Here is a 13,368-nt window from a genome sequence, read left to right as displayed (position 1 = left end):
CGGTTGACAGGAAGAGGGTGAAATTTGAATTACTAAATTTGACCCAAGAATGAATAAATAAAACAAACGGGGTGAGCTAAATAAAACCGTTTAAAAAGAGAAGGTAGGTACTTTTAAATATTTTTTTAATCGATGGCAATTTCACACCCACGTTTATTCTCAACAATGTATTTAATCTTCACGACTGAAAGGCACGTGCTATAATAAATTAAACGTATGTAACACCGTTATTAGATACAGATATTTATTGCTGCTATCCAATCGCAATACATCAGGATAACCGTAATTAAATGGATCTACGCGTAACGAGGCGTTTTGTTATTAGCCACCCGTTTATTGATGTCCGATAATCATTGAAATAAGTATTTATTACCCATCTTCTTCGGCTTGACGTGATTAATATTACCTGTCAACGGAACGGTTTTCCGCTACGTCATAGATTCTAGTACCTTTAGGCCGTTTTTGCGATAATTTTAGCACTGATTAATTGTCTTTTTTTGCTATTTATCTGAATTTATCCCGAGCATAAAAATAAGTCTGTTTAGCTTCACATGAATCAAATAAAAAAATAATGGAAAATAGGCAATGAAAATACTTGTTGCTTTATTATTTTTAAGCATTCAACGCTTAATAGATACAATTTAAACGCTTTACAGGTACTTCAGATTTTCTCTCATTTCTCTGAAAGAAGGTTCTAGCTTACGCAAGCGACATCTACAGGATTGTGTAAGAACTGTGTCTTATACACACAGCCTTCACGTAGCACAGGCACGGGTTTTCAATGTTACTACACGGCTACGCAGATTTCGTAGCGTTTGGTTTCATTAACGGCGCATGGATGGCGCTGTTTTCAATTCAGGATTATCGCTTACTTGTAAAAGAAAAAACATAGTTTTGGGGATCATTTTTTTGAGACGGAAACGGGAACAGACGTTTCATCTATTATTTATATACGTTTAATATATAGTTACTATAATTATTTTAAAAAATACTGTTTTTAGGGTTCCGTAGCCAAAATGGCAAAAACGGAACCCTTATAGTTTCGTCATGTCCGTCTGTCCGTCTGTCCGTCTGTCCGTCTGTCCGTCTGTCACAGCCGATTTACTCGGAAACTATAAGTACTACAGTGATGAAATTTGATGGGAATATGTGTTGTATGAACCGCTACAAAAATATGACACTAAATAGTAAAAAAAAGAATTGGGGGTGGGGCCCCCCATACATGTAACTGAGGGATGAAATTTTTTTTTTCGATGTACATACCCGTGTGGGGTATCAATGGAAAGGTCTTTTAAAATGATATAAAGTTTTCTAAAAAACATTTTTCTTAAAGTGAACGGTTTTTGAGATATCAGCTCTCAAAGTCGTAAAAAGTATGTCCCCCCCTCTATTTTTATAACTACGGGGTATAAAATTCTAAAAAAAATAGAGGTGATGCATGCTAATTAACTCTTTCAACGATTTTTGGTTTGATCAAAGTATCTCTTATAGTTTTTGAGATAGGTTGATTTAACTGTAATTTACGGAACCCTTCGTGCACGAGTCCGACTCGCACTTGGCCGGTTTTTACAGAAAAAGGATTGATTCTAAACTAATTAATTCTTAGGCAAACGTAATTGGTAGTATATCTTCAAAACTTCAGGTATTTGTTTACACCTATAGTAATACCTATATTAGACCCTAGGCCCAGTGTTGTTCACAATCAGTACCTAATATGAATAATACGGTACTTACAATCAATTACATAATAATCTTTGTTGATTTGTTACTCTGTTTCAATTCATAACAATAAAAGTACACATCTACAGCTGTCGATAAACTTAAGACACAATGCTCATTGTTTCTCGCAGTGTATTAGTGGCAAGTAAATCAAGCAAAAATGACAAATCTAAACGGGCTTTAAAGACATAAAATTACACCAGACAACATGCATGACATAAAATTGCACAATATTTTTTTTTTCTTTTAAAATAATACCGTTACAAGTACACAAATCGTTGTATTCGATTAGATATCAAAAATTAGTAACCGAGACAGCAAATTGGTAATAGCATTATCATTGCAAGCGCCACGACTTACGACACTCAAAACCGTCAGTCAGTTGATCAATTAACTCAGCTAAGTGCGGTATGTGATGATTCCATCCAGTGTGCTCCATTCACATTAGAACGCCACGTCACAGACATGTCAACACAAATAATGTATTTTCTATTACATCCGAACACTAACAGATACCTATCACCTACACATATACATAAAAAATCCGATAATTATTTTATCACATACGTGTGACTATAATTTTCTATGTATATGACCGTTTTTGCATGATTATCGAGTCGGGTACCATTTCGCTGTTGCTATCTTGATAATAATTGTGTACATAAAGTTTTTCACACTACGAATATGTGCTATATACATTTCATGATGCTTGAGTGAGTCAAAGGCAAACATTGCCTATTCAATGTTACGTAAAAGATTGAATGCCGATTACTCTGATCTGATCAATCATGATCATTATTGTATGTATGTTGCAATACTGCAATATACGAATAAAGACCGATTAGACGAGCTATGGAAAAACTAACTTAACTCATTTACTTTTCAGGCAGTAGAGAGAAGAAGACGCGCTGAAGGACTGGGGATAGCAAACGTTTGGGGAGGCCTAATGTTTAAAAGTGAACTTAAGTAAACGACAACGACTTATTTATTTCACTTCATTCTCTTCCCTCCATAATTTATCACATCTTTGACTTTCAAAGCACATACATTATAAAAATTCTATAGTACGTAAGTACTAAATTGTTGATATAAAATATTAGCACCCTATATTTTAAGGATAGGGCAAACACAATTATTTCGGTTTGCCTGCCGTCCGGCGTCAGAACATATTTTGGTTTTGCTACCTCATTAGGTTGTATCTGGGTGTAGAAATTGGCTATAATTTTTATATTATATAGCCTTTTGTGACGACGTCTATTTATAACTGAATAAATTGAAGGAAATCAAAGTTTGGCGAAAAGTTTAACATATTATCTAAAATAATAGTTCTTCCTTATGCGCCAAAATTGACAGCAAGTCTTCAATACAACAATAGATATTATACAGTAAATGTATACGAAAATAACGAAAATGTGTTCAGAATTTAGAATAAAAGCTATATCTTAAAGTAGCGTAATGGTCATGGTTAATTTTGCAAAGAAACTGAGCTAAATGCAAATATGTTACCTTTGCTTAGCGTTGCACGTACTAACCTTATCTCGTTTACATATAATTATAAGACATTGACATTGACTACATGAGATTTTAAAGCTTCACTATAACTCACCTATCAGGTAAAAATTAGGATCACTTTATCACACCATTTTCCGTAACCCTAAAAAGCTTTTAAGCAATTCGCGAATCAACCTAACCCTCACCTCTTTATCAAGAATAGGAAAATCAAAAACGTAATAAAAGCCTAATTTTATTGTTTGAATGAATCAACTGCCTTTCCTTAATTCAATGACTCACATAACATTCCTGATTGTCACATGGCGTAGTTTATGGTAACATTTGACCTCCTTAGTCATCTCATTTGTTTTTTGTTCCATTATCAAAAATGAGGAGAATTAAATCTATGGTCTCTTGACATTTGGAACGATTTCATGCAGTGTTGGAGTTTAAATATAGAATTAACTAGAACTGATTGCTATGCTGCATATTTGAACTGTTGGGGGTCTGTCGTAGATATTTAAAGAAAGCATCATGTCATAAGAATGTAAGGTATACATTTTCTCTAAAATTGGATCATAATCTAGAAAAGCTGTAACTGAAAACAGTAAAGCCCAACCTGGGAATTGAACCCTAGACCTCGTGCCCAGCAGTCACGCTTGCGACCACTAGATCAACAAGGCAGTCAAAGGAAAACGTTACAACGTACGTCTTATACAAATAAAAAGAAAATAATATCTTAGCTAGTAAAAGTTACATAAAATAACTTCTTTGAGATAATTACTGTTATAACAGATACTTAAGAAAGTTAAACATTACTTAAACACAATTGCACGTGCCGGATCTAAAGAGGAAACAATTACAAAATATAATTCCTGTCCGAAGTCTGTTCTCTATATAATTTTCTTTATAATAACTGGTGTTGGAAAATTATTAGCGAATGTTATTTTCCAATCGTGGCTGAAAAGATGATTATAAGCTACTCATTCGCCTGCCTTCATCAATGTCTTCTAGATTTACTTAAAAAAGAGTAGTTCCAGACGATATTATTTCACTCCACCTCTTTGTCTTGCATAATCCTACTTTACCTCTTTGTAGCTACCTCCTCAAATATATTTAACTGACCAGCCTTTGATTATATCTCTACATTAAGATATTCCCAAAGCAAAGAAATGCAAATGTTATGCTTAGGGTTTTCATTCAGTAAGTTTCGTCAAATTTGGTTGGGAAGTTAACGTAAATTTTCGTAGTAGTCTTAAATACATTTTCACGTACTTTCTTTCTGAATCGCATTTGAAGCGTCTTTATCCTCATAACATAGATTTCGTTAACTCTAGTTTAAATAAATATCCAGCGGCTTATATGATTATTCAATTAGCACAATCCTTAAGTGGCTGGTTTATTGATCAGCTAATGGAGTCCAGCTCGAAGCACAGGTGTCAGATGTATATTTGCTTTGTTTTCTAACAAAGCTATCAATTCGTTAGGTCTAAGCCGTATGCGGGTAGTGTGAATCGAAGTTCGAAAATCGAATATTGGTTTTAACACCTCATGTTTGCCGATGTAGTGTCCCGGCAGAGGTCAAGGACATTTGGTACTCGTTTACATAATATTCGAGTTTCTGTGTGACCTCCGCCTAACATATGTATGTACATATTTACTGTGTACTTCGGTAGTCTAAGACTAAAAGCTGTTGATCATATTGGGATACCTATCGAGGTACAGTTAGAAACAACGGTTTTGAAAATAATATGATCACTCGTACACTTGTAACTGTAAAATATGTAGTTGTAGCTTCTCAATAAAGGGATATAACAATTTTGTATAACCTACATATGGAGACAATTCAGATACTAAAATAGCATTTAGTAACATACTTACCGATGAAGCAATAAAATCAAACAGTCAATAAAATGCTTGAGTAATACTAGAAGAACATGTAATTAGGCATCATTTCACGTACTTACGGAATTCACGCTGTCTGGAATGAGAAGTACCTATTCGAGAAGTTCAGTCATGTCATGCGTACATGATCTTAAGAAATAAATGCCATGGCTGTCTGTACCTACGTAAAATCTATTATATATTCAAAACATATCATGTTTAACTACCCATCATATGTCTGTTACGTGATGTTAGACAAATATAAGGCGTCAGTAAAAATACTATATGTTTAATTATTTGTGAAACTCCAGCGCGTAAAGGTATGTTTTGAATGCCCACTGTTGACTGTTTACATGAAACCGTTTTGGATTGAAGCGGTAGCAGCACGTGCGAGTACGAGTTGCCCTCAGATATCGATTGTTTACATGCAGTCACAGCATGTGCGGTCGGCAGTTGCAGTCGGCAGCTAGCATTGAAAACGTACCTTTAAGTTATCGATATCGGCATTTTACGCGAATCGAACGCCATTGTTATTTTGTCACAATCGATTGTCTTTTTTTTAATTACATGCTTACTTTATAATGTTTGTCACGTGTGTGGGAAAACTGGCTAATGGATGCAGTTGTTTAACCGCAAAACGTTTGTTCGAAGTAAATTACAGAGCGCCGATCAAACAAAGTTCAGTTTTTTTTATCCTGTGACATGTTGTCCAACTGGTTTGGAAGGAGTCATCGGGAAATAACAAATCGGGATTTCCTCAATCCTGTTAGCAACAATTGTTATGCTTAATATATGGAACCAGCTGATATCCGCGGATTCATCCCATTCCAGAGGGAACTACTTTCCACACTCGGAAAAAATATTTAATAGGTAAAATTTTACGTATATAAAGTGATTAAAACACACGATAATTTGGTTTTTCTTATATCTAGAACATTTTCCAACACGAGACGACATCTTGGGAAAACTACTCTATGACTGATTGATGGACAATAGTCAGTATTATTTTTTACTGAAGTTATAGTGGCAGGTCGAACTTCATCAACGAACAGCTAAATATTATTTTCTCGAACTTGAATCAATTATTTTTCAAAAGTAATATGTGCTACCAATACGTTGAACAAATCAGTGTAAAAGACGAAGAACCTATTCTCTTTGGCATTAACTGTGGTATAACCACTGGTTTCAATTAATAGGTTGTTTTAATGTGAAAGTGACATGAATTAATTATGATGATGACTCAATAAATAGCTTCCAACAAACAGCATTGCACTATCGTATCTTGATTGACCTCTGCATAACCTTTTACAAACTCAAACTGTTAGTTATTGAATTCACTTATTTAGATAACGTATATGTATAAAAGGCTTTCTATCGGAGTAATGTCCGTTGCTAAGGCTGGCGGGTTGCTGACCGCAGAGCCTATCGTTCATACATAAAATAATATAATTTTATGCAAACATCAAGTCCAGTATTGTCTGAATTATTATTCCTACTCACCTAAACTACCGGTTATTTCGTCATCTCCTTATTAAAATAATATTCTGAATATCAAATAGAAATTACATCACAGCTCAAATAAAAAGCAATAAGTATTGTATTAAGAAATATTTATTTAAAAATATAAATATAAATCTATCTAAATAACAATTCGCTTACACTCTGCTAATACTAGAAGGCCATCTCGACAGCATCGCAACTTTAACATAAAATCACCAAGACCTTCACAATGCTGGATACTCAATACATTTTAAGTAAAGAAGGAAAAACTTAATTAAGTTCCTTGTAAAACCAAGGAATAACAATATCATACATGGTTCCGAAACTGTGAGTTTCGAATATCAGTCGGGTAACACAACTGTCACAATAATTTACAAACAATACTGCAATGAGCGTGCTCGGGAGAGACACGTCTTATAGGTAGACGGTGCCGATCCGGACCTGTGGCTTCTTGAACAGGTTGGAGGCAGTCTTGATGATGCTAATGATAGGCCTGAAGGTCGAGGTTTCTTGGCGGTAGTAGGTGTTGGGCTGCTGGTAGTTGTACTGGTATTGGTTGTTGTACTGATTGTAGAACTGGTTGCTGAACTGATAGTTGAAGCCCTGGGTGTCGGCGGAGCTGTCGGGGATGGCGTTCGAGATGTAGCTGTTGCTGTTGTCCACGGTTTGGTAAGATGTGGAAGCAGTGTAGCTGGCAGCTGTAACAAAGAATAAAAAAATAAGGCACTTGTCTTTGATGGAACCATTGGTTATTTACTTATAACATTAAATATTGTTTCGAGTAAAGATTTATCGAACAGAGTAAAAGATAATTACCGCAAAGGCCGGAGTATTTGCTGGATTCTGTGAGGCCGTAGTTGGTGCATGATGGGTAGCCCTTCTCGTACGGCTTGGATCCGATGACGTTGCCGCCGGGACCATAGTTGCATACGTAGAGCTTGGTGTAGCCTCGAGAGGGATCGTAGTAGAACGTGAAACCGCAGCCTACTTTAGATGTCTCGCCCCAAACCAACTAAAAAAAAAATGTCAGACACATTAGAAACTTGTTTGATTTTTTCTCGATAACTTAAAATAAAATATACTGGCTTTGACTCTACTCTTGAAGGTAACAATGAATTATTAGATAATTTACAAAATTAAATATTCCATATGTCACATTTGGCGCAGAATTGAAATGGAGATTGGCTTTACTATTAAATTGCCGAATTTAAATTGCAAATTACCTGTGAGTAATGTCCAGTGCCGTGCCCTCTTGTGATGGGCTTGAAGCCGTAGATATGTACTTCGTCGAACCAGGCGTTGATTTGCTTGTTGAAGTCGGGTTCGGAGTCAGTGTTGGCGCTCGGGGGGCGAGTGGTCCAAGTGGCGGCGAGGTTCTGTCCCACGGGGAAGCGACCGTCGTACCGCTGAGAGGCACCGTCGTGAGCAGTGATACACTGGTCGGACCAGTGCTGGGCAGTCGCGGCAAGGTCGTCATCCCATACCTTTACAAACAAAAGAAAGCACTTCGTTAGTTAAAATTATAAGAATTTTGTTTCGGTTTGAAGATGCTCGTTTGTTAATGTTTCGTTTTGCTCATTTTCGATACATCGGCCACTGAACTTTATGAAGCATCACTTGTGCGTGTTTATTCGGATGGTCAGTTTTTTATGCATTTACGTCAAATGTCCCAAATACCCATAATTTGAAAACTTCTAGATCAAATATTTTTAGTAACTATCGTATGCTAAGAAATAGGTATCCATTATAAAATTCTAATTTAACGTATAAAATACTCAAACATATTAATTGAATTTACATCTTAAGTCTTGTATTTCGTGTTCATTGGAATAACAGACTAGATTGAAATGTCTTTTTAGCTGGAGATTTAGAATTTGCATTACATTATTAGATAATAATGTATCTGGCTGATGTCACTTTTTATTACCCTACTGAATTAAAATTTGTGGCAAAATGTCAATGAATAAGTCAAGATCAAGTTCATATTGTTGAGTGGTTTCTATTTCTGTGCTTTACGTACCATTTCCATCATGTTAGCCGCTGGTGGTTGGCTGGAGACCTGTCCTAAGGCAACGGATTGCCTCAGACGATTGTGTGCGTCGACTATAGCTTGCTTCTCGTACGCCGACAATCCTCCAGAGCCTGCAAATAAAAGAAAACGAGATTAACATAAAATATCGTAATCCTAAATTTATATGAAGATTATCCGAATGTGAGTGTCAAGGAGACGCAATTTTTCAAGTGACTTCACAATCTGTTGGATTGATCTGATTTATTAGACCGGTGCGTGCTAATACAGGTGTCTGTGTCAATAAAATTTTACGACCTCGACCCATACGAGTATGTAAAATAGGAGCATCTTTTTGGGTAAAAACTCGTTTGCAAAATCCAGACTGGGTGGCGGCGATTTGAGTTGATGGTTTCTTGGTATCATTACGAACACTTCATGAATTTTTATGTGCTTCAGATAAATTTGGATTTGAATGAATAGACCCATAAGTTATAAAGAAAATATTGTTACAGGCATGAGAAAATATTTAAAAATAAAGTAATCACGTATCCGGATTACACACAAATTGATTATAATTTAAATCAGATAAGGCTACAAATCATGTCGCTTAATTATTATAATCCTAATTTATTATCACTTTTGCTGAATTATTATTAGCAGTTTGAACGTTTTTAGACGAACATGCTCCAAAAATCGTAAATGAAATACATAACGACAAGTAACAATGAAGATGCTGAAAATAATGAATGGTGACTTACGTAATAATTGTTTTCCAGGACCACAGCCTTCTGTCGATGCGAGGAGACCTCCCATAACAAACAACACTAAGGATATCATCTTGATTGATTTAAGTTAATTCACAACACTTGAACTGAAAAATTCACGCGTAAAGTTGAGATTCGTAACTAAAGATGCGTTCACTTATATTTACGAAACTTCAAACTTATTAATATTTCCCGGTGATCCGTAGCACGACGTGCTGCGCGCTCTCCAGGCTTTAGCGATCTGTGCGGGCAGCGGCCCACGCGAAGGCTTATGTACCATGCGTTACCATGGAGACGGAGCGACGCCGGCCGCCCGCTGCGTCTGCGCATAGCCGCCCGCACCGCTCGCTTACTACCGCACACGCTCTACAATACACCCTTCATTTGTAACACTAAAACTATACTTAACATATTAATTAAATTGCCCACAAATTAACTTCCTTTTTAAATAAATTAAATATGTTCACCGCTGTTGATTGGCATACAATACCCGGGATGCTCTATTCTTCGATCGTGTAGTGTCTTCAGTTACGAAATAAAGAAAGGTTATACGAACAACGGCCAGCTACTTTTTATCTGCAGTAATAATTTAAAACTCATTATGCTGTAGACGGTGGTTGTCAATGAAATCGAGTTCTTGTGATGTGTCCGAGCCGAACGTGGAAATATGTTGACAGATATTGGTCGGAACGGAAGTGGTCTTTAAGCGAAATTATACGCAGCTAAAAACAAGGAAAGAATAATCTGTAATCACCCTTTTTATGTCAAAGGCTACTTTATTTTAGCATTTTTGCAATGACTAAGAATAATTTGGTCGACAAAATAGGCATTATACTGATGTTAAAGAGCATTTAGATGGTCACTTATTGGGAAATTCAAAAACTTTTCTTAAGTATTTTTGAGTTTGGAGAAGAGTATGGAAGAAGAAAACATGCTGCGCCGACCCCAAATAAAATTGGGATAAGGGCAGGAGGATGATGAAGTATTTTTGAGTTTCATGAAGTGGTTTCCTTGATGCATACATTTCTGTTTTATTCGTGGAAATTTTCAAAGTTACATTTGTGTCATAAAAATAGTTTTTCATGGGTACTTTAGGTAATAATAAAATATTTTCATGGGTTTACGTAAAATCCTAATTTACCTAATGAAATAACGATGGCTAGTCGTTAATTAAAGACAAAAATTGACCAAAAACTATAAGGTGACATGTAGTCTGTTAGCAACCGATCCGGTTTACCACCTGAGGTGAATTTTCGCTCGGTGCTTCAATATTTGCATATTAATGACTTTTATTTTATTGACTTTTTATTTTACGAGACTTTATCCAAGTTTAGACATTTTTTAATTAAAGTTGCTAACTCATATCGATGTTATATTTAGTCGATATAGTTTTAACTTTATAACTTTTTTTTTCTCAATTTGGTTAGATCGTTACATGGGTTTTTAATGTTCGTTATAAAATGTTTAAATTGTAATATACCTACTTTCATTTTAACATATAATTTAAAAGAGAAGAGTATTGTATTACAAAATTTAAATAAATTAACAATTACATATTTTACAATTTTCTCATGATTTAAATAAAGTAAAAGGAATTCGTTACAAGTCACACTGATTAACATATATATCATAAAATTAGTTGTTACGGTTATTTATTTAAATAAAAGTTATTTTTATTGCCATTTCTTGAGGATAATGAACGTATCAAATTAAAAATTATGTAAAATCGTATAAGTAATATGAGGCGGTTTTCTTTCAAATCAGTCAATATTTTAACGTTCCATTTTTTTTGCAAAAGATGAAGAATTAAGGCGAAGGTTTGGATGATACATATAATATCAATAGTATGAATGTGTATCGATGAGATTATTCTAATATTTCTAGAGGTAGACGATAATTTGCAATTCTAAGCAACCACGAACCTTGACAGTGGACTTTCTTGACCTTGCCAGCGTTTACTCAATGGACATCACTAAATTGATTTATTAGGGCTTAAAGATGTAATTAATAATTTAATTTTTATTAGAATTATTCTTGGAATTTACTCAATATTGAAATAAAATATGCGAATATTTAATTCTGAAATACATACGGGGATTTTTATTTTATGGTCTTTAGGAGGCTTTTGGCTATTCATTCACTTATTGATGGTTGTATTTTTCAAATTAAACTTTTACCTACTATATAGTGCTTATAGGGGCTGTTTGTGTGCTGTTTTAACCAGTGGATATATAATTATAGATTTAATAAAATAAGTAGGTATCGATTTAGCAAAACAATTCCGATCACCGAATTATTATCAAAATCAATGAAAAAGTTAAATCAAACATATCAATCATACACCTCTAAGGCGCCTCTTGTGACTTTTGATCTTTCCAGAATTCACAGAAAAAGTTGTAATATTGTTAGCATAATATAGAATTCTGCTGCATTTTTATATTTTATTTGTAGTTCGCTAGGTACTTATCTAGACCATCCATAAAATTAAAAATATCAACACGTTTTTGGCCACGTTACTATTATGTACCTACTTAAGTCAATTATTCGTATCAGCCACTAAATTATAACTGAAATTCTCAATAACATTAAATGCCGTCAAGATTAACCTATAGAAAATTATATGTTATTTCGCCGAAGATGATCAAGTAAACATTGTTGACATTTTAAGACCAAATGGGCACTAAAATCGAGTTAAATATTTTAAAAAGATTTTAAAGACTATTTTTGAACTTTTCAAGGTGAATTTTCAATGGTATATTTTCACGAAACTTTACATACGACTTGCACTGAATTATAATCTCTAGGTACGTTAAATCAGTCACGTATACTTTTTATCTTTGATAGTAATAACCCATAAAATTCTGTCGAACCCATCTTGAAAGTCAGAGCCAGTTCATTTGACCTTTAAATAAATAGCCTTATTAATATCATTACAGTGAAAACGTCCTGGTCTACCATCCACTAGATTAAATACTACGATTTCTGTCGGACGATCTCCGTCCTTTAAAAGCCTACATAGAGGTCCTACCATATCTGTCATATATTATTCCTGTAAAGATAAGGATGTAATGAAGCCCTTAAATAAAGTACTCCAATAACGCTGACGGCGTTGATTTTGTTCTGAAACAGCATAACCAAGAATGATAATGATTGAAAAAGTAAATACGTTGGGTCGTTTTTATGTCACGCAGATTTGCTAAGTAATCAATTGATGGTGATGATGAATCGCAGACAGTTTTCTGCTTATAACATGTAAACAGTCAACATTTATCTAAAGAAGGTAAACATTTTAGGCTTATGACACACATTTAATACTTCAGTAAAAATATTTCATCCTCATCATCATCCTCCTGCCCTTATCCTAATTATATTTGGGGTCAGCGCAGCATATTTGCTCCCTTCCACACTCTCCTATGTGCCGTCTTCTCACTTGTAACATAACAAGGTACTACGTTCACAAAAGGATAATTAAAAAAATATTCATCAAAGTTTTCCGTCTCAATGTGTGGGCGACTATAAAGAGCAACTTTCTGACGCTGATGTATAGGCATTGGGCAGGGTCCGCGCCGGCAGACAAAGCGTCGGCCGCTCGCCACAGTATCGTTGCATGAATCAAACACTTGTACTGTATGCGCGTAATTGTGCATTGCAATGAATCCCAATGTCAAAACAGGTGATTCGAAGCACACATCTCGATTTCCGTATAGTTAAAGTGTATTGTAAACTTTACCTTAACGAAAGCATTGTTGCATCAAGATATCGAAGCCTGTGTTTTGTGGAAAATTTAATATGTCTTCCTAATTATTTAATTGTTACAACAGTTTCGATAAATCAATAGTCTTAAGTGGATTTTGTGCATATAATATTATTAATATTGACCATCAACACTTACGGTAATTAATTTGAATATGCTAACGTTTGATTAATTAGTAAACACAGCTAAATGCTAGGCGATCAGCTACCAAACATTGCGTTCTTAGAATATTAAAAAGTATATAG

General features: G+C 34.8%; 1 protein-coding gene across 1 annotated transcript; it reads right to left on the bottom strand.

Annotated features, from left to right (window-relative positions):
* Positions 1-6,687: 6,687 nt before the first annotated feature.
* LOC110374050 (venom allergen 5.01) lies at positions 6,688-9,627 on the bottom strand. Its single transcript, XM_021331596.3, has 5 exons — positions 9,364-9,627; positions 8,615-8,736; positions 7,818-8,078; positions 7,411-7,606; positions 6,688-7,292 (listed from the first exon to the last, which is right to left on the bottom strand). The coding sequence occupies exons 1-5, from the start codon at positions 9,440-9,442 to the stop codon at positions 7,009-7,011; spliced, it is 942 nt and encodes a 313-aa protein (XP_021187271.1). The 5' UTR covers positions 9,443-9,627; the 3' UTR covers positions 6,688-7,008.
* Between the last annotated feature and the right edge of the window lie 3,741 nt (positions 9,628-13,368).

The sequence above is a fragment of the Helicoverpa armigera genome, chromosome 12, assembly GCF_030705265.1.
Source record: "Helicoverpa armigera isolate CAAS_96S chromosome 12, ASM3070526v1, whole genome shotgun sequence".
Lineage (NCBI taxonomy): Eukaryota > Metazoa > Arthropoda > Insecta > Lepidoptera > Noctuidae > Helicoverpa > Helicoverpa armigera.
Note: the sequence above shows the minus strand (reverse complement) of the source record. Positions and strands in the feature narration are given on the sequence as shown.

Excerpts from the sequence above, each read along its gene's own strand:
- LOC110374050 (XM_021331596.3), bottom strand. The coding sequence starts at position 9,442 with ATGATATCCTTAGTGTTGTTTGTTATGGGAGGTCTCCTCGCATCGACA. Across the intron at positions 8,737-9,363 it reads TCCTGGAAAACAATTATTAC|GCTCTGGAGGATTGTCGGCG; the intron begins GTAAGTCACCAT and ends TTTTATTTGCAG. Across the intron at positions 7,293-7,410 it reads CAAATACTCCGGCCTTTGCG|CTGCCAGCTACACTGCTTCC; the intron begins GTAATTATCTTT and ends TCTTTGTTACAG.